At 46.3% G+C, this 25,616-nt stretch overlaps 1 protein-coding gene across 1 annotated transcript in view; it reads left to right on the top strand.

Annotated features, from left to right (window-relative positions):
• DCC (DCC netrin 1 receptor) overlaps nucleotides 1-25,616 on the top strand; it is a 502,453-nt gene that overhangs the window by 188,711 nt on the left and 288,126 nt on the right. Inside the window, exon 2 of the mRNA XM_051642548.1 lies at nucleotides 6,401-6,721. Within this exon, the coding sequence (XP_051498508.1) occupies nucleotides 6,401-6,721 (321 nt within the window). The remainder of the gene's footprint in view (nucleotides 1-6,400; nucleotides 6,722-25,616) is intronic.

Genomic DNA, 25,616 nt, shown 5'->3' with positions numbered 1-25,616 from the left:
CCTCCTCCAGCATGACTCATGTTTTTTAATGCAGCCCAAAACCCTTGGGCTGTACATCCTCTGGGCTGTGAAGGAGGCAAAATGATGCTCTCGCTTCGTTCCAGGGATAATTGGATTTTCTGGAGTTTTTTGCCATGAACTTGTAACTTAAATGGGTTTAGAAGCTTGAAGCAGCAGTGGATACTTAAGGGCTTGTTGGCTGGGGAAGCTGGATTTTGGTCATCAGACTGGTAAGGCTAAAATGAGGCAATGAGAATGGCTTGTAGTGTTTTAAGGTAACCTGACCTGGACCTGAGATTGGGTGATCTCAGCTCAGAGGACTTGAGCTCTGTCTCTTGCAGAGGCTGCCTGAGTTTCACTGTGGCAAAGGAAGCAAACTAGGTCTGTGTAGCTGCTTGTTGAAATAGTTTTATATAGCCTAGCCAGTCATAGAATCCCAGACTGGTTTGAGTTGGAAGGGACCTTCAAGATCATCTAGTTCCAACTCCCCTGCATGGGCAGGGACACCTCCCACCAGTCCAGGCTGCTCCAAGCCCCATCCAACCTGCCCTTCAACACTGCCAGGGATGGGGCAGCCACAGCTTCTCTGGGCAACCTGGGCCAGGATCTCCCCACCCTCACAGCAAAGAACTTCTTGGGTTTGCATTTTGGACCTACTAGCTCAGTTTGGGAAGCCCAGCTGCAGCTTTACACGTGAAGCCAGGACAGCCTGGAGAGCTCCCCCAGGACACGGCACCTTCTTGCACCCGTCATTTGCACAAAATTCTCTCCTCTAATTACTACCTCAAGCAGCAAACACTGAACCTGATCCCTCTAACATCACAGCCAGGAGATCCTTGCAGCTGCCTCAGGTCACTCTGCCTTTCCTGACACTTGCTTCCAGGTTCCTTTGCCTCTTGGAGGTTTGAAAAGGCAGGACAAGAGAGCAAAGTGCTGCAGTAGCTGCTCCATCAGTTGCAGTGAAGCTATTCACCTTTTCCTTGCATGTTCCCAGCTGGCATTTATGGCCAGCACTCCCATATTTTATTAAATCTGATCTGAGATTAGGAGTCCTGCAAAAACCTGAGGCTGCTGAAACTGATGGGTCCAGAGCACCTTAGGGCCTCCTCTGCCCCTGACTGCAGCCAGCCCAGACAACTCCAAACGCAGGGTTAGGAGCTCTCTGGCTTCACTGCAAGCTTCAATGCAGTTGTCAAGATGAAACACCTCTTCCACAAAGCTACCTGGCAGCTATTCCAAGCACATCCCTGCCATCAAACGAGCCTGTAGCACTGGCTGGAGATCTGAAGCTCTCAGGTCAAGGAGAGCACTGTTAGCAACAGCCCCCATGTCCTTTAGCCAAATAAAGAAGCAAACTTGAAGCGAAAAGAGCCCATCCTTGGTCCCTTGCTGCTTTAGCAACCAGGACGTTGCTCAGTGTGATGACCTGCTCTGTGATACAGGAACAAAACTAATGGGCTTCTCACCCTGACAGCCAGCATCAGAGTCACTTCAAGGTGATCATTCTCCAGGCCACAGACAAAATTATCATTTAAAAGATCATCTCTGATGTGCTGCTTAATCAGTCCTTGGCTTTGAATCCTCTGCAATGTGATCTTCCAGGGGGGGGAGGGTTTGAGTTTGATAGGTTGTTTTTTTGGGGTTGTTTGTTGTTTTTTTTTTTTCCCCCTTCGTGTTCTGCACCAGTTGCTTCCATTATAGAGAGGGAATAGATGTCACAGTTGCAAAAGCATTTGACTGGGCCACCCCCGCAGCTTTCTGCTTTTGCAAATAAACATGAAGAGAGAAGACTTTTACACACAGACCATCTGAATTGTGTGAATACAGAAATACCCCCCCCCAGTCTGACTGGAATGCAGCAGCAGAGCACTGTAGCTGAACTAAGTCTGTTAGAAGGAAGTGTATTTATGGGCACTCAGGGCCCAGGGTTTTTTCCCTCTGAGGATTTTCTTTTCCTCCCCCTTCACCTACAGAGCCCATATCAATTAGCTTGATCAGCATTTCTTGACATGCTTAGGTAAGGCAGGATAAACAGCAAAACCTGACACAGTTTTAGCTGCCTGCACAAAATGTCCCCATATGAAGCTTTATATATATATATATATATATTTTTTTTTTTTTTATTAGGAGAACTCTTGTTTTAATGTTTTTATTATAACTTATGATCTGCCTTCTGGGGTGCTGAATATTTCATTTCAGCTCTATGAAATTTTGAAAATCAAGCCTGCTGCCCTGCATTTGATGTTTAGGTGTGGAAATAAAAATTCCTGCTCCAATGTCCTGGTTTGTCAAACGTTGACATCCAAGAAACGTGCAGTGCAACACAGTGGTGTGTGGTACATGGGAAGGGTTGTTCAGTTTTGAGATAAAAATGAGCATAGACTTTTTTTACCAGGACTTTTATCACCGTGTTCCAAATCACTGCATCTTCCAATGGTGCTATCACAGGATTTTGGGCTGTTCTAAAAGTGCCTGTAACAATAAGTTCATTATAACTCCTCTGTATTCAGTGGATCATTAGGAAGACATGGGGATCAGCTGGAATAAGGTGGTGTGTTCTGGGGGAAGCTGTCTAGGTTGCCCTGACTTCGTGTGTAAAGTTGCAGCTGGGCTTCCCAAACTGAGCTAGTAGGTCCAAAATGCAAACCCAAGAAGTTCTTTGCTGTGAGGGTGGTGAGACCTTGAAACAGGTTGCCCAGAGAAGCTGTGGCTGCCCCATCCCTGGCAGTGTTGAAGGGCAGGTTGGATGGGGCTTGGAGCAGCCTGGGCTGGTGGGAGGTGTCCCTGCCCGTGCAGGGGGGTTGGGACTGGATGATCTTGAAGGTCCCTTCCAACCCAAACCATTCCATGATAGGTACTAGTGGGATTTCTAAATGCTTTTCAACCTTTCAACACCTACATGCGACATAAACGTGGCCATTAGCTTCTTTGCCTTCCAAGTGATCTCTTCTAAAAACATATGGTCATTTTCTTCCCTTTTGAAGATGTTGTCGTGCCATCCATCTCTAGGAATAATACTTCCAGGAAGATTTGAATTTTCCACACATTCAGAAAGCTCTCCAGGTTATTCAAGCTGTTAGGTTCGTTGTAGTAAAGCAATTGAGGTTAAATATGCCTTTTGCAAAGGATGTGAATAGCTGAAATTGCAACTGAACTGCAAGGGTAATTGCATGAAAAGAAAGTTAATCTTTGTTTAACTTGCATAACTTTTCCCCATTTGCTGCACTGGGAGCTGCCAATGCCCTATTTCTCTTGCAGAAGGGGGTTGTTTGCTTGTGATAATAGCCACATCAAATCATGAGCATGCTGTCATAAACAGCTGTGTCAAACTGTGCTCTAAGTGTTGGTGACATAAATAACATGTCCAACTAGAAGGTGTGAGTTGCAAAGAGAACATCATTCCTTTGGGAGAAGGAAAAGGAATACCTGGGTATAAAATAACTACAGACACTCCCCAGGGCATGGATGTTCAGCCTGGAGAGGAAAAGGCTCCAGGGAGACCTTAGAGCACCTTCCAGGGCCTGAAGGGGCTCCAGGAAAGCTGGGGAGGGGCTTGGGACAAGGGCAGGGAGGGATGGGATGAGGAGGGAATGATTTCAAGCTGAAAGAGGGGAGATTAAGGTGAGACATGAGGAGGAAATTCTTTGGTGTGAGGGTGGTGAGACCCTGGCCCAGGTTGCCCAGGGAAGCTGTGGCTGCCCCATCCCTGGCAGTGTTGAAGGGCAGGTTGGATGGGGCTTGGAGCAACCAGAAGCAGGGCAAAGGGCACAAACTTGAGCACAGGAGGTTCAAGTTAAACATAAGGGCAAACTGCTGTGGGAGTAACAGAGCCCTGGGACAGGCTTCCCTGGTAGGTTGTGGAGTCTCCATCCCTGAAGACATTCCAAACCCATCTGCATGTGTTCCTGTGGGATCTGCTCTAGGGGGTCCTGTTCTAGCAGGGGGTTGGACTGGATGATCTCCAGAGGTCCCCTTCCAACCCTGATGAGTCTGTAACTCTTTCCTGCATTGTAATTCAGCCTCTATAACATTACCCCTGGTTTTTTTGCAGAAGTGCCCTGTGCCAATGTGCAGCTTTTGAACCTAATTCTGGTGGTTTTCCTCCAGGAACTGAAACTAGAGCATTAAGGCAGATGAAAAAACATATCAAGATTTGACTTCTCTTCATGTTATTAAACAGCACATTTTATTCTAAGTTCTCGTGGTGCTATTGTTAGTGTGCCTGAAATACTCCCTGAGTTGAGGCTTCCAACTCTTGCTTTTTCCTTTACTGCACTATTAATTTGCTGAAGGAACAGCTCTTTTAATTTGCATGCTTTGAAGGAAAATCTGGTACCCACCTTCTCCAGTTAGTGTGTGAGTGGGACTAAGCACTTGACAAGAAAATAATTTCATGAAAGAGAAAACCAAGGAGCTGTTTATGCATTGTTATCCATGTATTAATAGAAGGCTTTGATTTCAAGTATAGAATAGAAATAATTAATCTTTTGCTTTAGCAGCAGAAGGTTTTTGGCATCTTTTCTTATCGTGCAAGTTTTTGTTTTCATTTGCTCTAATGAGGTAAAAATTGCCATGTGATGAAGAAGAAGAAACCCACACATGTTTGTATTTCTCTGCAGCTGTTTCAAAACCCAAGGCTGGGGAGAAGCCTGTTCTGGGGCCTAGAGATCTCTAGGTAAAGCTGGAAGCACCTCAGAGGTGCTGCCCCTGGACAGGGTGGGACAGGCAAGCCAGGGGTGTGGCAGAAACTTCTGATTTATTGTGATGTAGTGGGAATTGCTCTGAATTCTCACTCAAATGTTGTCGCTGAGACTCGAGGAGACGGCGTGGTCTAAAAATACAAGTTGTACGTGTGTTTTGTCTGTTGATGAATTATGAGGAACATCTTCATGTAGCAGAGAAAAGGGAGCGTGGAACGTTGTTTGGAGTTGGGCCCTTTGGTGTAACTGCAGCCACTTGTGACCAAGTTTTTAATGGATGTTGCTGCTCTTTAGCAGACCTCACCTTGTAGCTCTGTTCTGAGAGCTTCTCCCTCTGCTTTTGCAAGCTCTTATCTCCTGACTGCTCAAGTGCTGTGTTCCCCTGTGCTGGGCCCTGGGGATCCTGGGGTCAGGTCTGGGCCCCTCAGGACAAGAAGGAGATGGAGGGGCTGGAGCGTGTCCAGAGAAGGGCAAGGGAGCTGGGGAAGGGGCTGGAGCACAAGTGTGAGGAGGAGCAGCTGAGGGAGCTGGGGGTGTCCAGCCTGGAGCAAAGGAGGCTGAGGGGAGACCTGCTGGCTCTGCAGCTGCCTGAGAGGAGGTTGGAGCCAGGGGGGTCGGGCTCTGCTCCCCAGGAACAAGGGATGGGACAAGAGGAGATGGGCTGCAGTGGTGCCAGGGGAGGCTGAGATGGGATCTTGGGCAGCATTTCTTGCTGGCAAGGGTTGTCAGGCCCTGGCCCAGGCTGCCCAGGGCAGGGCTGGAGTCCCCATCCCTGGAGGGGTTTCCAAGCCGTGTAGATGTGGTGCTGAGGGACATGGGGCAGGGGTGGCCTTGGCAGGGCTGAGTTAATTTAAGTGCTGATGATCTTTGAAGGTCTTTTCCAACCAAAATTATTCCAAGGTTTTATGGAAGCTGATTGGTGTTCTGTTCCCCAAGTGACACCTAAGAGTGTGGCCTCCACGTTCCTGCAGCAGGTGCAAGTCTCAGGTGTTCAGTGCTGTGGTGGGGCTGGTGTGCAGCTTCTAGACCTGGCATTCCCAACACCTCCTCTGCTTCTTCTCTATATAAATGTCCTGCTCACGTGGTTTATTTCTTGCTGCCTACTGGAGAGCAGTGTCCAGTGTCCAGAGTAGTTGGTAGTGAGGAGACCATTGTTCTGGTGAGGTGGAGGATGATCCACGAGGCTGAAGGTTTTGGCCAGGTTTCCGATAGATGGTGAGACTGCACCCATTGGTTTAGCTGCAGCAAACAAAGTGACACCCAACTATTTTTGTGCTTGTCACCCTGAACTATGTCTCAGTGCATGTGGCTGGAGTAGATCCTGGGAGCAGTAAGTTCTCCAAATAAAGCTCAAGAGGTGCAGTGGTGGTGCTCTGAGCTCCAACCCTGGTGCGGGTTGTACAGAGTTTTAGCTTTGCTTTAGCTCCAGGTTTTACATACAGAAGAGCTGTTTATCTACAAATCCTGCTTTTTGTAGTGATAATAAATAAATGTAGGCTTGTTTTCCCCCGAGTGTGGTAACAACTTGCAGATAAACACAGTTTAATTTCTGATGTTTGCCAGCTGGATCTTTGGTGCCTCTGGGGGGGTTGTGTGGTAGCTCCTTATATTGAGTTTCCACATCTCATAGAGTGTTTCTTCCTCCATGGAAAGAGAGAACCTGTATTTACTCCTCGTCTCTTCTGGTTTTGTTGTTTCAGGTTCACAGATTAAGACTTTTACATCCCTGAGGTTCTTGACTGAGCCCTCAGATGCTGTCACCATGCGTGGAGGCAACGTGCTGCTGAACTGCGTGGCAGAATCGGATCGAGGAGCCCCGGTTGTGAAGTGGAAGAAAGATGCTGCCTTCTTGAACCTGGCAGTAGATGAAAGGAGGCAGCAGCTGGCCAACGGATCCCTCTTGATAGAAAACATTGTCCACTCCAGGCACCACAAGCCAGATGAAGGCCTCTACCAGTGTGAAGCATCTCTAGAAGGCGTCGGAGCCATCATCAGTCGGGCAGCCAAGGTCGTGGTGGCAGGTAGGGAGAAACAGCCCTGCCTTTTGGGTTGCTGGAAATGCTTTTTGTGTGAAGCTGGTGGGTTTTTTTATATATAAGAGCAAAAAATGTACACGAAATCACTTCAGGTGCTGCGGGTGTTCTTTTTTCTCTCTTCAAAAGAAGGAAAGCTAGATATGATACCTCTGTGGCAGTCATTTATTTCTGACAAGGTATTATTCTTGTTTAAATATGTCTAATCATCTCTTTGTTGCTTTATCTGCTGCATATTTATTGTCTTCAAAATAGATAAAACCTCTGAAGTTGGAAATTAACTGCTTTGCTGATGAATTGAGGATCACAAAAAAAAAAGCAGCAGACCTCTGTAGGGCGTGGAACGTACAGATTTCTGTGGTTCAGGGACCTTTTTGTAGACAAGAACACATTATGCAGCTTACTGGAACTGGCAGCCTCTTTGTATTGCCTTGAAAACCCTTGTGCAGGTATAAGGCAGAAGGAACAGGGGTTTGTTACCAGGAGAACACTTGCAGCTCCTCAGGGACTTAACTAGCTTTGTGAAAGCTGTTTGTCTGAGATTTTCAAGGGTGTGTAGAAGGATGGAGGGAATCTTCAGTCATCTCCTTATTGGGGGAGAAAGGGGCTTGGAAATCATGCAAATAAAAGCTGCAAAGGAACCCAGAATCACTTGGTAACTGCTACCAACCAGAACGTTTTGGAGGTCAGAATAGTTGTCTTTATGATCCTTTATTTAAGAATTTTTTTCCAATTCTAAGGGGATGCTTTTTGTTTCTGCTCTTTGTATGGATGGAGCTTCTGGGTCTTGATGATCTCTTTGACTCAGACCTGTTAGAGAGTGCCCTTGTTGCCTTGATGAGGGTTGAGCACCATCTACAGCTTCTAACTTGGTAACCTTGGGAAAAGGGCATAAAATAGTCTTTTGTGCTGGGGAGAGGATTGACTCTTAAGGCCTTCAGTGCAAAGCTGAGCTCTGGGTTTGTTGAGGTGCATTGGTCAGGTGAAGGAGCAGCTGGTGTCTGGTCTTGCTGCCCTCTACATTTTGAACAACAAAGGGATGGAAAGCAAAGCTCAAGCCAGGAGCTTCACAGCTTTTTCCCATCCATTGTCTTCCTAAAGTCTCACTAGTTATTCTGGGAGGGAGTCCAGGCAGCTCATTTCTCAGCTGGTTTCACCAGTGTCCCTCATGACCTTGGTGCCTCTTTTAGTCTCAAGATTCCTTATGCTGAAAATAATTTCCCTTCCTCCAAACCCTTCTTTTACCAGCTAGAAAAAGCATATTTTTCTCATCAAACCTGATTAAAACAGGTCATAAGAGTTCTTTCCTAATCTATCTCCTCCCCACCACTTTTCAGTCTGAATCTCTGGTCACTTCACCTCCTCAGGGTGTAGGATTTATGAAGAGATTTCTAGGATGTTACAAACAGTTTCTAATCCTAGGATTCCTACCCAAAGTGATGGAGAGCCCCACAGAGGCACAGACATTGGTGATGCTGTTGTCAGGTCACCCTCAGAGGGAACCTGCAGAGCCACGCTTTGCCAGGCAGGGCCTTTTGCCAGTTCAGGTTGTTATTTGGCCTTGATCTTGGTTGTTGGCAACCTGGAAGGAATAAAATCCCTCCAATTATTCCTTTCAAGTGAACACACCTGTGTGAGTGTACGTGCCCAGCTCTGGCATTTTGAGCTTTCCCTTGGAAAGCCTGTGCTTTGTGTGGCAGGTCCTGATCTCCTGTCCCTGTGGTGCTGGTGGGAAGGTTGGGGTGAGGAGGGGTTACTCCAGACCAGAACAATTTGGCTGAAACTGGAAGAGCCAGTAAAGATGTCCCAGTTGGGAAGAGTGAAGAGGAGAAGAGGTGATGTGCATGAACTGAAGTACTGGGTGTTTATTGCAGCAGGAGTATTTTTCCTACAAGGATATTGATGCTGTGAAATGGGTTGTCCAGGTGTGCTGTGGAGTCTTCATCTTGGAGATACTGAAGACCCAGTTGGATACAGCCCAGTACACCCTGCTGGTAACTGTCCCTGCTTTCTAGACAGTCTCTATGGTCCCTTTTGACCCTGGGGCTTCTGATTCTTCCCAATTTGTGTGTGAAAACAGTTATAGGGTGGAAGAGAAGGTGTATGGCAGTGCCAATTGGCAACAAGTCCTTCAAGCAGGGTGTTTTTGCTCTCTGAAGGACAGGTGTTCCTGAGTGAGCAGAATTTTAGTGGTGTGTGTGGTATTTTCATGGTGTTCTTCTGTTTTGAGGGAGTTGCTGTGCAATGTTGGCAGAAGAACATCATGGACTTCAGGCACTGGCAGATGGAAACACGATGGAGTGAGGGAAGGAGGGCAAGAGGAGAAATGAAGGTCTCACACCCCAGTGTGTTGTGTTAATCATTGCTTGGCAAAGCAAATAAACTATGTGCAGGGAAGCCTCCTTTGACAGAAGATTGGGGCAGGAGAGAGCTATGATTCATGTTCTAACACTTGATGATGGAATCCTGATCTGCTGCGTGATGTTCTGCTGAGCAGAACTTTTCTGGGCAGCCTGATGGTGTCATCCACTGGAGTTCATAGAACCACAGAATGTGTGGGGTTGGAAGGGACCTTTAAAGGCCATCTAGTCCAGCCTCCCCTGCAGGACACAGGGACCTTCATGAGAGGTTGCTCAGAGCCTTGTCAAGCCTGACCTTGAAAGTCTCCTTGTTGATGGTGGTAGGTGTGATTGCACCATCCTGAAGAGTGGAAGATGGTGTTCATGTCAACAGCACATATTCTCATTTCACTTGGCCTCCCATTTCTGTGCCAGATTTCACTCTTGCAAGATTTTCAGGGAGAGGATCATGAGCTTTAGCATTTCAGGTCGGTTTTAGGGAGAGATTCTTTCCCTCAATTCCAGTCTGATCTTGGGTAGTGGTCCTTGGAAACTCTAGGTCTGCTCCCAGCATTTGAAATACTTACTGTGCTGTTTGGCACCATAGAATATGTCAAAAGAGATGCCTTTCTGAAGGTTGGAATTCCCAAACCACTTGCTTGCAGGAGAGACAGGTATCTTGGTGGCAGGAAAGACTCTGGACATGATTTTGCTGCACATTTTGAAGCATGAATAGTCAATAAAGCAGTCCCCTCTGTGTGGAACAGACTGCTCAGGGGTACTGAAAGTGTAGTGGCCTTTTAAAGCCCTTTCCCTTCTATTTTCATGGCCTAAAGTGCTTTCCATAAAGAAAATGTAGCAAGTGAAAACTGTTTTTAATCAGTGAGAATTTTATGCACCGAGCCTGCCAGGTGTGGGAAAAGACACCATTTCCAAGAAGTTCTCAAGGGTCCTTATGACCCTGACGTGCTCCAGCTGTAAAAGTGAGCCAGGCTGGAATGGAAATGAGGGCACTGGGGAGAAACAAAGAGCTGCTTCCTTCTTCTAGCATCAGTAAAACTCTCAATTTAACAGGCTGCTGATTATTGGTATTGCCAGTAATTGGTGGGATTTCAGAGAGAAACCACACTGCCCTGTCTTATGTCTCTATTTATAGACAATTAGAGGATCAGTCCTTCAAAGGTTCTGCTGTTACTGTTCAGCTGAACTGTTTGTCTTTCCCAAGATGATAAAAAAGTGGGATCCCAGGTTAATTTGTAGGGAAATTCCTGTACCTCAGCATCCAGCCCCTTAGTGAAGACCAGCTCTTTGAAGGGATTAGCTGGGCATCTATTGTATGTGGTTATAATGATTTGTAACTAGAAGATAATTTCTGCTGGACATTATTTGTAAGAACGTTTTGCTTGTAAAAAGCCTCCCAGGAATCCAAAGCTAAAACTCAACCCAAGCAATGGAGAAGCCATTTAACAGTTATAGATCCACCTAAATGGAGGTCCTGGTTTTGGCAGGCACCAGTAACAGCTGTCTAGAGTCTGTGGGATGACTGGCTATCCACAGAACTCACCTGAACACTCTCAGTGGCCCATGTGGATGGTGTGTCTGAAAATTCTTGAGTCATGAGTGTAGCATATGTAACCTTTTAATTAGTTTTCTCTTCAAGACATTTGTCTTCTTGAACCCATGTGGGCTTTTCAGTGCTCCCTGGGGACACAGCCACTGATTCAGTCCTGGCTGAAATTAGAGCTTCTTTTGGAGGAGGGAGCAAAAGAACAAGCACAGACTAGCACCTAGCTGGGATGCCTTTGGTAACAAAGAGGACTTGTGTGAGAGCAAGCTGAGAGAGTTGGGGTGTTCAACCTGGAGAAGAGAAGGCTCCAGGGAGACCTGAGAGCACCTTCCAGTGCCTGAAGGGGCTCCAGGAAAGCTGGGGAGGGGCTTGGGACAAGGGCAGGGAGGGATGGGATGAGGGGGAATGGATCAAAACTGGAAGAAGGAAGGTTTAGGTGAGACATGAGGAGGAAATTCTTTGCTGTGAGGGTGGGGAGACCCTGGCCCAGGCTGCCCAGGGAAGCTGTGGCTGCCCCATCCCTGGCAGTGTTGAAGGGCAGGTTGGATGGGGCTCGGTGTTTGTTAAAGAAGTTTTATTGTTATGTTATGGCAGGTGTTACAAGATGGCACCTTACACACAGTCTCACTAGATGTCTCTTTAATTCTGGAAGGACTTTTTGGGTTATTCTGGAGATTAACACCCTGGGAAGAAGAAGAGGGGAAATCTCAACCAACGTGTTTGTACAACATTGAGCAAGTAGGGTCGAATAAACAAAGATAAGTTGCTATATTTCTCCCTGAGCTGAAAGTCAACCTATATGCTCTCCAAAAGTGTCAGCCAAGCAGCAACATATTTCTTGAAATGCTTTAAATTATTTAAAAGGTACTTTGAGATGGTGTTTGGCACCATCAGTGCATCCCTCAGCGTTGCACCCGAGACTGTCGCTCGTGCCACGGTGTTTGATCAGGTTGTTTCATCATCTGATGAGAAAGAAGTGCTTTATAATTGTGCTGGTGAGGCTCAGAACTTTGCTGTGTACTTGCCTGGAGAGAACACCAGCAGTTCCCAAAGGGACAAGGTAACTGGCCTTAAAAATGACAGCCCTGTCTTGGTGGTGTTTGCACCTCACGCTGGTTTGCTCTTCTCTCAGGAGGCTTCGTTGCTCCCACAGCAACCCAAGGTTGAAATCTTGCAGGTGTGAGGCAATTTTAGTCCTTTCCTTGTGTTACAGCTCCATTGTTTTCCTAAATTCATTTTTAAATCATAGAAATCCACAGGTAATTGGAAAACATCTGTTGAAGTGCACAGGGAATGGGGTAAGAAATGGTGAAATGTAATATCACCTACCAGTATTTTGGGGAGTTGCAGGAACTAAGGATACAGCTGAATCATTTAGTGGTAGGAAGTTGTGTCATCTTTAAGAAACTATAGGATGAACACAGAGAAAAAAGTTAGGAAAGACTTTATTGGACACAGTAAGGAAAACATGGTCTAAAAGATCCAGTAGTTCTCATTCCCTGGCTTGATGAGCTTTTCTTTTTACATAAAGGAGAAATTAGACTTTCAGAAGTGAAATATTTGGGAGGAGTAACTTGATTTATAACAAAATCAGCCAATGGTGTTGTGGTTTTTTTTAATTCCTACCTTTTTTGAATCCTAAACAAGAGAAATGGCCTAATAAAGGAGTGACCAAAACTAAAGTCATAGTAAAGAAAGAGTGAACAGAACTGAAATAAATGTCCCTTCACTCCTAAACATTTTTGGAGCCCCAAGAACATATTTTGGTGATAAATAGAATAATAAATAAATAAATGAGTCTTAATAACTCTGTAGAATAGGCATGATAGCTGGCAAATTTTGATTAAAAGTATCAGCCCTTGAGAGAGCAAAAGAGGTGGATGTTGATCAACTTGTGGCCAACAGGTTTTTCTCTCATCTGCCTTTTCATGTTTGTGTCTTGGACAAGAACAAAAAAGTGATCATTCCATCCTGGTGAAGTCTGGTGTTTAAGAACTAGCTATCTGATTGAGATTTTTTGTTCTCTTTTGCCATAAGAATATATATATATATACCTGGGGGGTGGCTTTTTATATCACTTGGATGACCCAGAGGGCTTCATAGTGTGTTTGCTTAATGGAACGGAGGATTCCCGATTGCTGGCTCGTGCTGCCACTGCTTGATGGGCTTTTGTTGGGATTTCTGAGCTCCACCTGACTCCTCTGTCATGTCATTCAAGCTCATTAGCACGTTGGTGTTTAAAAGCACATCTGCAGTGGGAAAGGGCATCTCAGGAAAGCAGGTGAATATTTGACTCTTGACGTGCCACTCGGTTGCGGTCCTGGTTTTTCTCCACTGCTTTGTTCACCAGCTGCACCTCCTTTCTTTGTTGCAAAGGGGGTTGCAGGGAAATAGAGAATGAAAAAATCCCAAGCAAAATGCCCAGTGTATTTTGTAAGGTAGTTGTCCTTTTGATGCTGTCACTAATTAATTATTGTTCTTCCTTTCAATGGTAATTTCCAACATCAGTCATGGCTGTTGGTTTTAAGTAGATAAGGTGACAAGCTTAGGTTCCTGTTCTGTAGGGTCACTTGAGTGCAACAGGCTTGGAGTTCCATCCTTGATTCTCCAGATATTTGTCCCAACTTGAGTCTCCTGGAACTGAAATGGCTCCTCTAGGTGTGTACAGAGCTGCTGCAGGTCTCTCTCCTTGCCCCTGGGCAGCCATGGTGGGATCTCTAACTGCAGGATGTGTGAGCTGCAGGTGATGGTTTTACTTCCTTGGGAGTGACTTTAACTCATGGAAGAATCATGGAGTCGTGGAATGGTTTGGGTTGGAAGGGCCATTTAAAGGTCATCTGGTCTAACCTAGAAGTCAAGTCTATTCTTTGGCATCTGGTTGGTGTTTTTTTTTTTGTTTCCTAATATTTAGTGCCTTCTTGATACCATGACTCTGAGCTACATCTACTCCATGGCTGTAAAGTTAAAACATAAACCCATAAAATTTCATATAAAGATGTCTATTTTTAGTAGATATGGACTGTACCAAACCAGCCTCCTGCCAGAACACAGGAAAGATTCAAAACTTCCAGGTGAGGAAGTATCAAGAATTACCAAATAATACTGGGATAGCTGGGGAAGTGCAGAGGGAAACACCAGAAGCTGTCAAAGTGCTGGTTCAGCATCACCACCCACCACTGCAGCCAGGGCCAACCCCCTAGGTGACAATTTTACTCACCTTTTCCTGCTGTGAAGCTCCTGGGTAGAGCAGGTACCATCCTTTCCCAGGGTCAGCAGCCAGAATGTTTTTGCTGCCATTAATATCCCTTTGTGATCAGCAAAGTCTGACTCAGAAGCTTTCCAAGAGATATTGGTGCTTGAACTTGTCTTTCCAAAACAGGCAGAAATCCTGTTGTCCTGAGCATGGAAAATCCAATCCCAGCAGCTCCTTCCTCTTGGCTTTGGCTCGGAGGAAGGCAAGATATTTCTGCCTGAATTGCTTCAATCTTTAATTGACCACTGAATACCAGAACACTTGAATTTGGAGTGACAATTCAGGAAGAAGCCACTGCCTCATGCTAGTGGCAGGTTCTTCTAACTGTGGTGACCACTAAGCACCAAGTGGTTTGGAGAAGAACCAGCATCTGCTACCTTCCAGTGCCAGGAGAAACAAGGCAGCCAATTTCTGCCCCATCTCTTAAAAGAAAGAATTCTTCCTTCTGAGCAGCTAGAAAGAATTAAGAAGTTGTGGGGTGTTTGGAGCCAGTCATCAAAGCCTGTTGGGTGAAGAAGCAGATAGAAAGTGGCCCAAATGGCAAGAAGCAGAGAAGGCTGAGCATGATGTTGGTTGTTTTTATGTATAGCATAGACTAGGTCCAGTTCAACTGCTGAGGAACTTAACTTTAAACATGCTACTGCAAGATGTAAAGGTAATAAAAATGCTGTGGTTACTTGAGCAGGTATTTTATATTCCTTCAAATAAGGATTCGAAGTCAAGTCACTTTAAATGCACTAAAAATCCAGTGACTTAGGGGCTACTTGGAGATGAGGGCAAAGAGAAGCATCTTTGACAGCTCCTGCAGTGTTCAGGTAACACACAGTTCTGGCTTTCCCTCATTTCTCTATTTCTCTACATACCCCCTGCTCTTCATGTCTTGGGTTTTTATCATCTTCTGGTTGTTGGACTTTTCCCCCCCCCTACAGAAAATCAACCTCCTTAGGTCTTTGCCTTTCCCTTACCCAGACTGACCTGCTCCCCCTGCCAGTATGAACTGGGAATAGCTCCACCATAACGTTTCACTGGTTTTAAAATAGCAAGTGAAGAAGTAGGCCATGGCTGAAGGTCTGTGTCTTTGCTAATATTCCACTTCATGTTCAAGCACCTGAACACCAACACAATAATGAGCAGAAATCCTTTCATCAGCTTTTCATTTTCCTTTTGTTGTTGACTTTAAAATCACTGTAGGGAAGTGACTTGGGAGCAGCAGCCTCCTGAGGACCACTCCAGTCACACCATCTCTTGATGTGTATCCATGCACGTTGCTCTTGGGTATCCTTCCTGTCAGGAGGAGGAATAATTAACTCTATATTTAACACACACATAAAAAGCTATCTGTTCATGCAGATGAATGCCTCAAGTCCTCTGGGCCCCCCCAAGGCAGTGGGAGGAGACATAGCCAGGCACTGCCTCCCATTCTGTGACTCCAGTGAAGGTGCTTCTGGATTCATAACCATCAAGGCCTCTCCTCTGTGTTCCCCTCTGAGGACTGAGCAGAAACCCAGTGCTGGGTGACAGATGCTTTGAGCCAAACTTCATGTTTCATGGACTTGTAGAATAGGATCTCTGACTGGTTTGGGTTGGAAGGGACCTTCAAGATCATCTAGTTCCAGCCCCCCCTGCCTGGGCAGGGACACCTCCCACCAGCCAAGGTGCTACGTTCAGGTGCTTATTTTCCACCTTTAGCAGAGCAAAGCTGGGTGCTCAGTGAGCTTGTAGCAGTGCCTCTGCCTGTCCTAAATCTCCCTCTCTGTGCCAGGACACCACGTGTCATCCTGGTTTGCCTCACCAGTTGCTTAGTTCCATCATCTTCAGTTGATACGGTGGTTCCTTGGGGGTAGCCAGGGACTAGAGCTGCTTGGGGAAGGTGGCCCTGAGGAGATGGCAGGACAACTCCAGTGCTGTCACCTCTGCAGGCTGACATGGTAACTGCATGTGCTGTAGTCCTTTTTTTAACACCCTTTTTGCAGCAAGAGGTAGGAGTGCTGAGGCAACACTGCAGCAAGAGCTCTGAAGCCATACTCCTTCTGTTGTGCCATGTTGCCTCCTGGTTTCCCCTTGTCCTCTTGCCCATGGTCCACCTGCATCTCTGAACATCTACAGCAGAAGCAGGAGAGATCTTTGGGCAGAGTATTTCATTCTGTTTCCAATCTGTTTCATTCTGTTTCTAATCTGTTTCATCTTACCTGGACTCTTCCAAGACTGAAGCCATTGCTCCCTAGTCGTGCTTGGTGTATCTTGGTTGCAATCCCATATTTTCATCCTCAATTACTGGGGAGATGGCTGATACTTTTGACACCTAAATAGCTGGGGGTAAAAACAGAACTCGTGTCATTATTGTTTGTTTTAAATGGACGTCTCTGAGCCAGAAATTATTTTGCTCCTAATAATGGAAGTTGGAGAATCAGTAGCAGAAATGATGAAATGTGTGTCAGCCCGCTGATTATTGAATCATTTTCAATTTAATGAGTTGATCAACCTGCAAGGCAGCACCGTCCCAGAGTCAGAAATTGCTTGAGACATGCATTTCTGGGCAAGACTCCCTTTTCTTTGGCTCTGAGGTGACAGCAGAGATGCTGCCTTTGCTGCACTGTGCTCCCTGCTGCTGTTGGGCTGCTGAGAAATGCTCCGTGGGGACACAGGCCTCCACAATTCCTGCTCTCTCTCTCTGCTCTTGTGCTGCAGAGAAACGTGGCTTCATTAGCAAATTTCATTTAGGAAAAAGGCTTTGCTTTCATTTGAAGGGCCTGGCAGGGGTTTACTTAGGCTGAACTTGAGGAGATTGGATTGAAGAAGGAGCAGGCTGGGTTAGAGAGGGCATGGAGTTCCAGTGAATTAAAATAATGGGGTGTAATAGATCACAGGCCCTAGAGGTGGCCATCAGCCTGTAGATCATCTGGCCAGTTTATCTTCCAGGAGAGGATTGTTTCCCACACTGTGTTTGCTGATCAGCTGTCTGCTCTGGTTTCTCTAGCCCTAAGTGATAAGACTCCTACAACCTCCCTTGGGACTGTGTCCTCCTGTCTAATAGATCTGTTGTTGTTTCTGGAAATTCAGCCTCAGGTTTTGTGGTGCCATCACTTTGTGCAGGACAAAGGTTCTGAGATGGTTTAAGCCTGAAAATAAAATGCTTAACTGAAGTTATTCTGGGGTATCAAATGACTTTTTTTTTTTGGGTTTTCTTTGTGACCTAAAAGTACTTTTCAAGTCCTTCATGATCCTGGAGCTGCTGTGACACAACAGGTGACAACCAGTGCAGACATTTCAGTGAGAAAAAAGCTTTGGGATTCCTCCCTTCCCAGTTGCTTGAGACTTGCTGGAAAACTTCCTACTCTTTGCTGACTCTTTTGGTCTCCTCCTCCCTCAGTCCCCCTCCCAGTGGCAGTCAGCTGAACCAAGCAAGACCTACATATAATCATTTCCTGGCTCTGTCAGCATCCATTTCAGGCTGTTGAAGGTAGTTTTCATTCAGGAGCATTTCCCTTTGCTGCTGTGAGCAAACCAGGCCCAAACTGGTGTCCTGCTCCTGGGCAGCAGCTGGTGGGACAGGTTCTGCTGCTGGATCCAAGCAAGGCAACCCCTGCTCTGTTTCTGCCTCCAACCTTCCTTGTTTCCAGTCATATCATCTACATTTTCAGATGTAAAACTTGATTGTTTTAGGCAAGAAGGCTTTTTTTCTTTTCCAGTTAAAAATTACAGCTTAATATTTCCCTTCATTCTGACAGCTTTTTTTTTTTTCCTTCTCTGGAAGCAGCAAGGCTCACATCTGAATTTACAGGGATCAGATTTTCCCTGTATTTTTTGATGTGCCTTTCTCAGTGTGTCTAAAAGTGCTTCAGCTGTTATTTGTCAACCTATTGCTACCAAATCTTTTGCAGAACCAGAAAGGGTGCCATCAGAAGCAATACCCACCCTGGCTTTGCAACTGGGGAGAAAGAAATGGAAGATGAGGCGAAAGAGAAACGAAATAAACAATGACAAAAAAAAAGCAGCTTGCTTTTATTTAGATGCTGACATTTCAATTTGCTGCCCTGCAGTGCCTACTCAGCTGCTGTCTGACCATGGAGGCAATTAAAGCCCCAAAGTTGTGGCAGTTTTGACCTCTGTGTTTCCTTGGTGGCTGGTTGCTCCATCCTGTGCTTGTCTGCTCAGCCCTGGCAGCTCCCAGGAGCCTCTCTCTTCTCTCTGTGGGGAAGGAGATGTTTATCTGCTTTTCTCCCCAGGATATTTCTTGCAGGGTGGGTGGTGCCAGCAGGTCTGGTCTCTGCAGGCAGCATCAGGCCCTCTGTGGGAGACATAATGGGCACCAAAAGCTGGAGGAGCTGCCCCTCTGCAGTCCTCAAGGTGTTGCAGAACTCAAACCAGCAGCCTTGGCCAGCCTGGGTTTGTTTCAGCACCCCACCAGATCTCCTGATGTCCAACCTCCATCTCTGATATCAAAGAATCTGATCTAATCCTCCTCTTTATGACCAAAACCAACAGAGGGATGACTTCTTTAAGGTGTAACACACGAAAAAGCTGCTGAAACTCTTGCTCAGAGCCCTCATCCTTACTCCTTCTGGATTCAATAAGCATGATTAAACTAACATCAACTTCATCTTTCCAAATATCTTACTGGTTTTGTTGCTTGTTTGGTTGTCCAGCTTATAAACTTGTATCCAACACCAGCAGCATCAGTGTTTTATGGCACCAGGTAGCAGGAAAGAAGTGAAGGGTATTTTTCTATACTTGAACCACAGATGTTATGGGCAGGTTCTTGAAACTCTTTTTTCCAGGTGATGTGTGGTGCAATTATTTCTTGCAAGGGTTAAATCTTGCATTTCTAACATAGAATGAACAGTCAGGACTGTTGTTTTGTGTTGTTTTTTTTTTTTCCCTGAGAAGAGCCTGGCCTGTGAAGCCAGAAAGAATGGGAAATTTTATAGCTGTATTTATCTGGCAAGTTTTAAGAAGAACAAAGAGCTATTTCTTTGGGAAAGAAGTTTTTGAAATGGGTGATTTTCTTAACCAGGAGCAGTTCAGTGTAATTTCATCCGTAGGTTTCAAAGTTGGTGTCACGTAGTTTCAGGTAGTTGGATGTAATATCTGGAGTTCACAGAGAACCTAGGCTGAAATTGCTCTCCCTGCATATCCTGAACATTAGGGCCCTGGCTCTTGGAATAGCATTTAGAGTGATGAATTGGCCCCTAAGTGTCATTTACAGGGAGTGGGGAGAATTAAATGCCCCAGAGTGAGATTTGTTAGAGCTGGTGTTGCTGAACGCCCTCCTTGGCTGAGGAGGAACGTGTCTTCAGTCTCATCTCCTCATCCTTTAGGTGAGACATGAGGAGGGAATTCTGTGCTGTGAGGGTGGGGAGACCCTGGCCCAGGTTGTCCAGGGAAGCTGTGGCTGCCCCATCCCTGGCAGTGTTGAAGGGCAGGTTGGATGGGGCTTGGAGCAACCTGGGCTGGTGGGAGGTGTCCCTGCCCATGCAGGGGGGTTGGATCTGGATGATCTTGAAGGTCCCTTCCAACCCAAACCGGTCTGGGATGCATTTTGTTGAGATTCTGGCAAAGGAAATGGCAATTTTTGAGTTTCAGACCCATTTTTGGTGGGGGGTGTGACCCCACTGCACCCATTCTCCAGGAAGGTAGCTCTGTTATCCCTCCTGTATAAGCTACAACACAGTCCAGGCAAAAATTCCAGCTGGTAAGAGCTTAGGGCTGGGCCTGTTTTCACACATGTTTCATGGAAGTGACTGAGCACCTTGGACTCAGATATTTCCTTCTGTGCCTGGAAAAGTGGGTGACTGCAAATTTAGGTTATCTCAAGGAGCATAAAATCTGAAGTGTTCAGAGAGCTGGGCCAGCCAGAGCAGGAGAGCTTTGAGATATCCTCAGCAGGATCATTTTAGGTGCTAAAATACATTTTCTAGTGACAACTTTAGTCTTCTGTCCCACTTCATTTCCTTAAGTGGGTCCTGCAGAGCATTTCTGGCTCGCCCTCTTTCTAGTTTAGCTGACCAAGTTCTGAGTAAGCATATTCTTGAGGTGTCTAAATGCTGTTTTGCCTGTGGTATTCTTCTGATCCCTGCTTTAGATGAGTGGGCAATGTGTTTGAGGAGGAATACAAATGCAGCAGCTTGAAAACTGTGTCTCCGTGTGATTTGTTTGCTTTCCCCTGACAGCCCGAGTGGTAAAACTGCAGCACTTGCTCCTGAAAAGTGAACATGAAACAGTGAACAAACATGATCAGCTGGAGGTGGGGGAGGCATTCAAAAGTGGAGAGGCTTTCTAGGTAGCTGGTATTTTGCACCTTGTTTTTTCAGGACCTTTTTCCCTATTCTTTTAATTTTTTTTTGGTCCCTAATGACAGTAATAAAGATCATAGAGTCATGGAATGGTTTGGGTTGGAAAGGACCTTCAAGATCATCCAGTTCCAACCCCCTGCATGGGCAGGGACACCTCCCACCAGCCCAGGCTGCTCCAAGCCCCATCCAACCTGCCCTTCAACACTGCCAGGGATGGGGCAGCCACAGCTTCCCTGGGCAACCTGGGCCAGGGTCTCACCACCCTCACAGCAAAGAATTTCATCCTCATGTCCAACCTAAATGTCCCCTTTCCCAGTTTTAATCCATCCCCCCTCATCCCATCCCTCCCTGCCCTTGTCCCAAGCCCCTCCCCAGCTTTCCTGGAGCCCCTTCAGGCCCTGGAAGGTGCTTTAAGGTCTCCCTGGAGCCTTCTCTTCTCCAGGCTGAACACCCCAACTCTCCCAGCCTGGCTCCAGAGCAGAGCTGCTCCAGCCCTCCCATCATCTCTGTGGCCTCCTCTAGACTTGTACCAAGAGCTCCATGTCCTTCTTATGTTGGGGACTCCAGAACTGGACACAAAGATTATGCACCTTCAGGGCTTTCTTTAGGTAATTTCATTTTCTGGCTCAGAACCATCTTGTGACCACCCTGCCTGCTCTCTTGGTTCCAGTTTAACCTTTCAAACGGTTTCTTGACCTCGCATCCTCAAAATCCAAACACATTTCTGAGGTGATGTTTAATAAGAGGACAGAAGCTGTTGACAGCCCTCTTGTTTGTCTCTGTTGGGCTAATGAGAAGTAGGTCAGTCGTGATGCCACCATGTCACAATGGGGGGGGGGAGAGATTTAAATGAGCTGAGTCAACTTTCAGGTTCCATAAAACACATCGTGGAAGCCAATTAATGAAAAAGGGGCCAGGTTTCTCTACCCTAGTTGGTTGCCACATCTGGCCAGGAGAAGTGCTTGATGTATGTCCTGGGTTAGGCCCTGCTGGACGTGCAGCAGCCCAGAAACGTGGCTTCCCACATTTCTCTGCAGGTTTTCATTGCTGCTGGATGTTGAGGAGGTTTACAGGCTACAGTGGATCATCCTTCAACCTTCTTTCTCCATATTTACCAGCAGATGATGCAGGGACTGAAGGTCTCTTTCCATTTCCAAGCTCAGCTTCTCTGCAAACCTTTAGAATGTAAATTGGGAGCGTGTTTTATATTGGTCAGTGCAAAAATACTCTTGAAATGCTTTCACTTTGAAAAGATTACAATGATTAGCATTTGTTATGCTGTTGTTTTCATGCAAAAAAAAAAAAAAAGAGAGAAAATCCTGCCCAGATTTTACTAAAATTGAACTTCCCTGCCTTGCATAATGGACCTGCTTTAATTTGAATAAGATTCAGAAGCAAGTGGCCAGATAAGAAGTTGAACACCAGGGAGAGAGAAAAATCCTCATTTGAGCTGCTAAATGAATGTGGTTTAATACACAGCCCCAAATGAGGCTGTTTACAAGGAAGTGGTATCACAAAGGGCACACCAGAAAGTCTGGGGAAAGAAAAAGCAATTTGGTGGAGAGCAAGATGTTAAGGTGCTTAATTTTCTCTCCAGCAATAAAATGTGGTAAAAGGAGGTGAGTGATTGCATTTGCTTTATTACAGCAGCTCCCACTCGTGTGGCTGGTGCTGAGAGTCTCTCAGCATTTCCATTAGAAAGCCTGGCTTCATGGGTTTCTAATGCAGTCCTAAAAGCTCACCTGGGCTGGTGTCTGGCACCTGAAGTCACAAATGAATTTTCCACACCTTTGGAAAACGCCGGTTTTGGCTAGATCTGACTTAACTAGGAGTTGTCTTATGGACATGGCCTCTTTTTCTGCAGTGCTGTGCTTGGGAGCTTGCACTCAGCTTGGAACACATCGTGCTGGAGTCACTTTTTGGTCATGGGTGACTGAGGCTCCTAGGGCAGATGTCACAGAAGAAAAATCAAGGGAGAGAATCAAGCCTTGGGTTACAGAGCGAGGAACGAAACCTCAAGTGCAGCAGGGCTATTTCACTTTGCAGCCTGGTTGGTTTCTCTGCTTTTATTTCCCTCTTTAGGTCATTTAAAGCAAGCTCAGACACTTTTATATGACACTGCACTTGGCCATGCAGTTTTACCTCTGGAGATGGATGGAGGGAACGACTCCAGCTTCAGGACTGGGCAAGGAGATGTTGGGGTTTAGACCCTGCTCCAGCTGAAAGAAATGAAATGCTCAAGATCTAAGAGGATTCTGCCCAAAAAAGTTCATCAAATGTTCACCCAAATGTTCAGGGTCAGGGGGGAAGGCCAGGTCAGGTGAAATCAAGTCCCTGGAGGGTAAGACCTGTTGTGTATTTGAGGCTATTAAGGACATGGACTTGTTGAGTGAAGAGAAGGAATCACAACTCCCAGTCTGCTCTCTAGCCAGATCTGTCTGATGGATTCAATCTGGATTTTGAAACTGGATTGTGGAAGACAGAAATAATACTTGAGCTATTTTTAAGGCAAAATAGGGGCATAAGTTATTTCCTTAACTCTTCATCTTGTTTAGCTTTGTATATCCAAGCTATCTGGATAGAGTCCTTGAATCAAGGAATGAATGGTGTGTGCCCATCACATTGTTAGATAGTTAGAAGATAAATAGGTGTTCCCAGGAACATCCAATCAGCCAAGCAACTTTACAGGTGTCTGGGTTCTGAACACAAAAGGGAAGTTTACCTGGCTGTGAGTAGCACACATCTTCTGGGGTGACCTGCTTGAATCACTGGCTGGACAGCAAAACCCTATGGAATTACCTCCAGATGTGCAACCTATTGGACTGGTTTTATGTCTTGTCTGGCTTTGGAGATGCACGTGTTCCAGCTTTTGGGGAAGACTAGAAAGAATTGATGTTAAGAGAGAGCAGAAAAGAAAACAAACCTCTCCTGCAAGTTCTTCTTTTCCAGGAGCTGTTTCTTTGAATTTGAAGGAGAACTAATCCAGCTGTTTTGCTTGGGTAATGTGGAGTCTTTTCATTGGCACCTTAGACCATGATCAAGCATCAAATATTTTATGTAATGAAAACCAGTAGTGGCAGGGTCCATAACTGACTGAAATGAATTTCTTTTCTTGGCAATCTCTTGCTGGTTTCTGAGATTCAGAGGGAATATTTCTATGCTGTAGGAATTAACCAGCAATTTGGCCAAAGTCCTCTGGAAAAGAGACTGATTTTCAACCATCTTCATCTTCTTTCCATCTCCGTTTAAAACGTTGCCCCTGATCCTCTGAATGTGTCCCATGCTTTCCCATCTTCATTTTTTATTACTTATGGAAGCAGCTTCTGGAATGGGATTCAGCTGGTGAGTTTGTTCCTTGAGTACTTATCAAATCCTGAGTTTCCCTTCTAGGCTGTGGGATGGGCTCTACTGGTTGAAGGAGACATGGCAGCAAAGCACTTTGAGGCCAAGAAAATGATGTCAGGCAGGAGTGAGCACTTCATGGCCTGGCAGTCCCATGTTCACAGCTATTCTTTCAGCAGGGGTTTCTTTTACTCTGATTAAAACCAGCCAGTAAACCAGGAATGTCAGGAGGACAATAACAAGAGGCTAGAAAAAGCACATGGTGAGAAAGTATTTCTTTCGAAGAGGGCAAAGTTAAAGCTGTCCCCAGGAATTGCTAAACTTGATGGCAGAAATGACAGAGCACTTGGATTTACAGGTTCATGGTCCTACAGCCTAAAACTGTTCTGGAGAGTAGATCCAAGGACAACCCTCCAGGCTGAGCCCGTGGTGTAAAACTCCAAGATGACCCATGAGGTCGAGTGCTTGACCTGCAAGGGCAGGTCAGGGCTGGAGGGATGTGCTTCCCAGAAGAGCTTGGTCTGTACCACCCCACAGGAGGGCACCTGGTGTCCAGGCTGTCATGGACTCCTCCGAGTTACCATGTTGGTGCAGGACTCTCCTTGCTCTCCAGGGTGGCAGCTGGGGAGGAGGGACTTTATGGGAGCTGGTGCTGGAGTTGGGTCATAGAGTCATCACAGAATCGTAGAATGGATTGAGTTGGGAGGAGTCTTAAAGATCATCTAGATCCAACTCCCTGCCATAGGCAGGGACACCTCCCACCAGACCAGGTTGCTCCAAGCCCCATCCAACCTGCCCTTCAGGGATGGGGCAGTCACAGCTTCTCTGGGCAGCCTGGGCCAGGGTCTCACCACCCTCACAGCAAAGAATTTCCTCCTCATGTCTCACCTCAATCTCCCTCTTCCAGTTTTAATCCATCCCCCTCATCCCATCCCTCCCTGCCCTTGTCCCAAGCCCCCCCCCAGCTTTCCTGGAGCCCCTTCAGGCCCTGGAAGGTGCTCTAAGGTCTCCCTGGAGCCTTCTCTTCTCCAGGCTGAACACCCCAACTCTCCCAGCCTGGCTCCAGAGCAGAGCTGCTCCAGCACTCCCATCATCTCCGGGGCCTCCTCTGGACTCTCTCCAACAGCTCCTCATCCTTCCTGTGCTGAGGGCTCCAGAGCTGGCCACAGCACTCCAGGTGGGGTCTCACCAGAGCAGAGCAGACGGGGAGAATACATACTTTCAATAGAAAAAGTAGCAATTAAAGAACAAAAAGCAGTGGGGGGATGTGGGAGTTTGCTACGTGTTCACGTTGAGCTGTTTCCTGGCTGAAATGGCAGCAGAACCCCAAGATAAAACACCCTCCTGGGAGGAGGAGCAGAATCCCTTTGGACAACGGCTTCGTTTCACTCCTAGCTTGGTCTGTGGTGCTTGGGAGAAGCCTGCTGCTGTGTGGGCTTGTAAAAGTAATAGCAAGCCATTCCTTCTCTGAATTTTCAACATGTGGATAATAACAGGCTATCAGTAGCAGCCCTGCCTGATTATTGCAGTGTTTAAGGTGAGTAATTTTAGAGCTCAGCATTTCCATGTCCTTACGTATGTTATGGATCAAGTGCAAACTGGTGCTTTTTCTGGTGTTTCCCCCTCAGACAGATGTGACAGCCTGACACTTGGATCAGCCTGACACAGCCCACTTGGGATTGATGGGCTGCAGGGAGGGAGGGGACCAGCTCCAGCAGTAAAAAGCACATCCAAGTGCTGAGATCAGCTTGGGGGAAGACGAGGGGGGGGGGAGAAAGGCAGAGATGCTGCAGGGGGAAGTGGCAGCATTATTTGAACATGGACTCAGGGATCTGACTCCTCATTAAAATCAGGCCATTCCCCACCATAATCCTCTGCCTCTGGAGTGGTTTGGACAGTAATCCCAGAGCACTGTGTAATTTGACAAACTCAGCCACAAACAAGTGCTTATCCCAACCCTTGCCTGGCTCTGGGGTTTGAGCACAGGTGCCAGCTGGAATTGAATGTGAGTCATTTTATTTTAATGATTTATTCTTTCTTTTTTTTCCCCCTGAAGGCTCATCCTGTTATGTAACAACTATTTCTAATC

The sequence above is a fragment of the Apus apus genome, chromosome Z, assembly GCF_020740795.1.
Source record: "Apus apus isolate bApuApu2 chromosome Z, bApuApu2.pri.cur, whole genome shotgun sequence".
In the NCBI taxonomy this organism is placed as follows: Eukaryota; Metazoa; Chordata; class Aves; order Apodiformes; family Apodidae; genus Apus; species Apus apus.
This window is presented reverse-complemented; position numbering and strand designations above follow the sequence as displayed.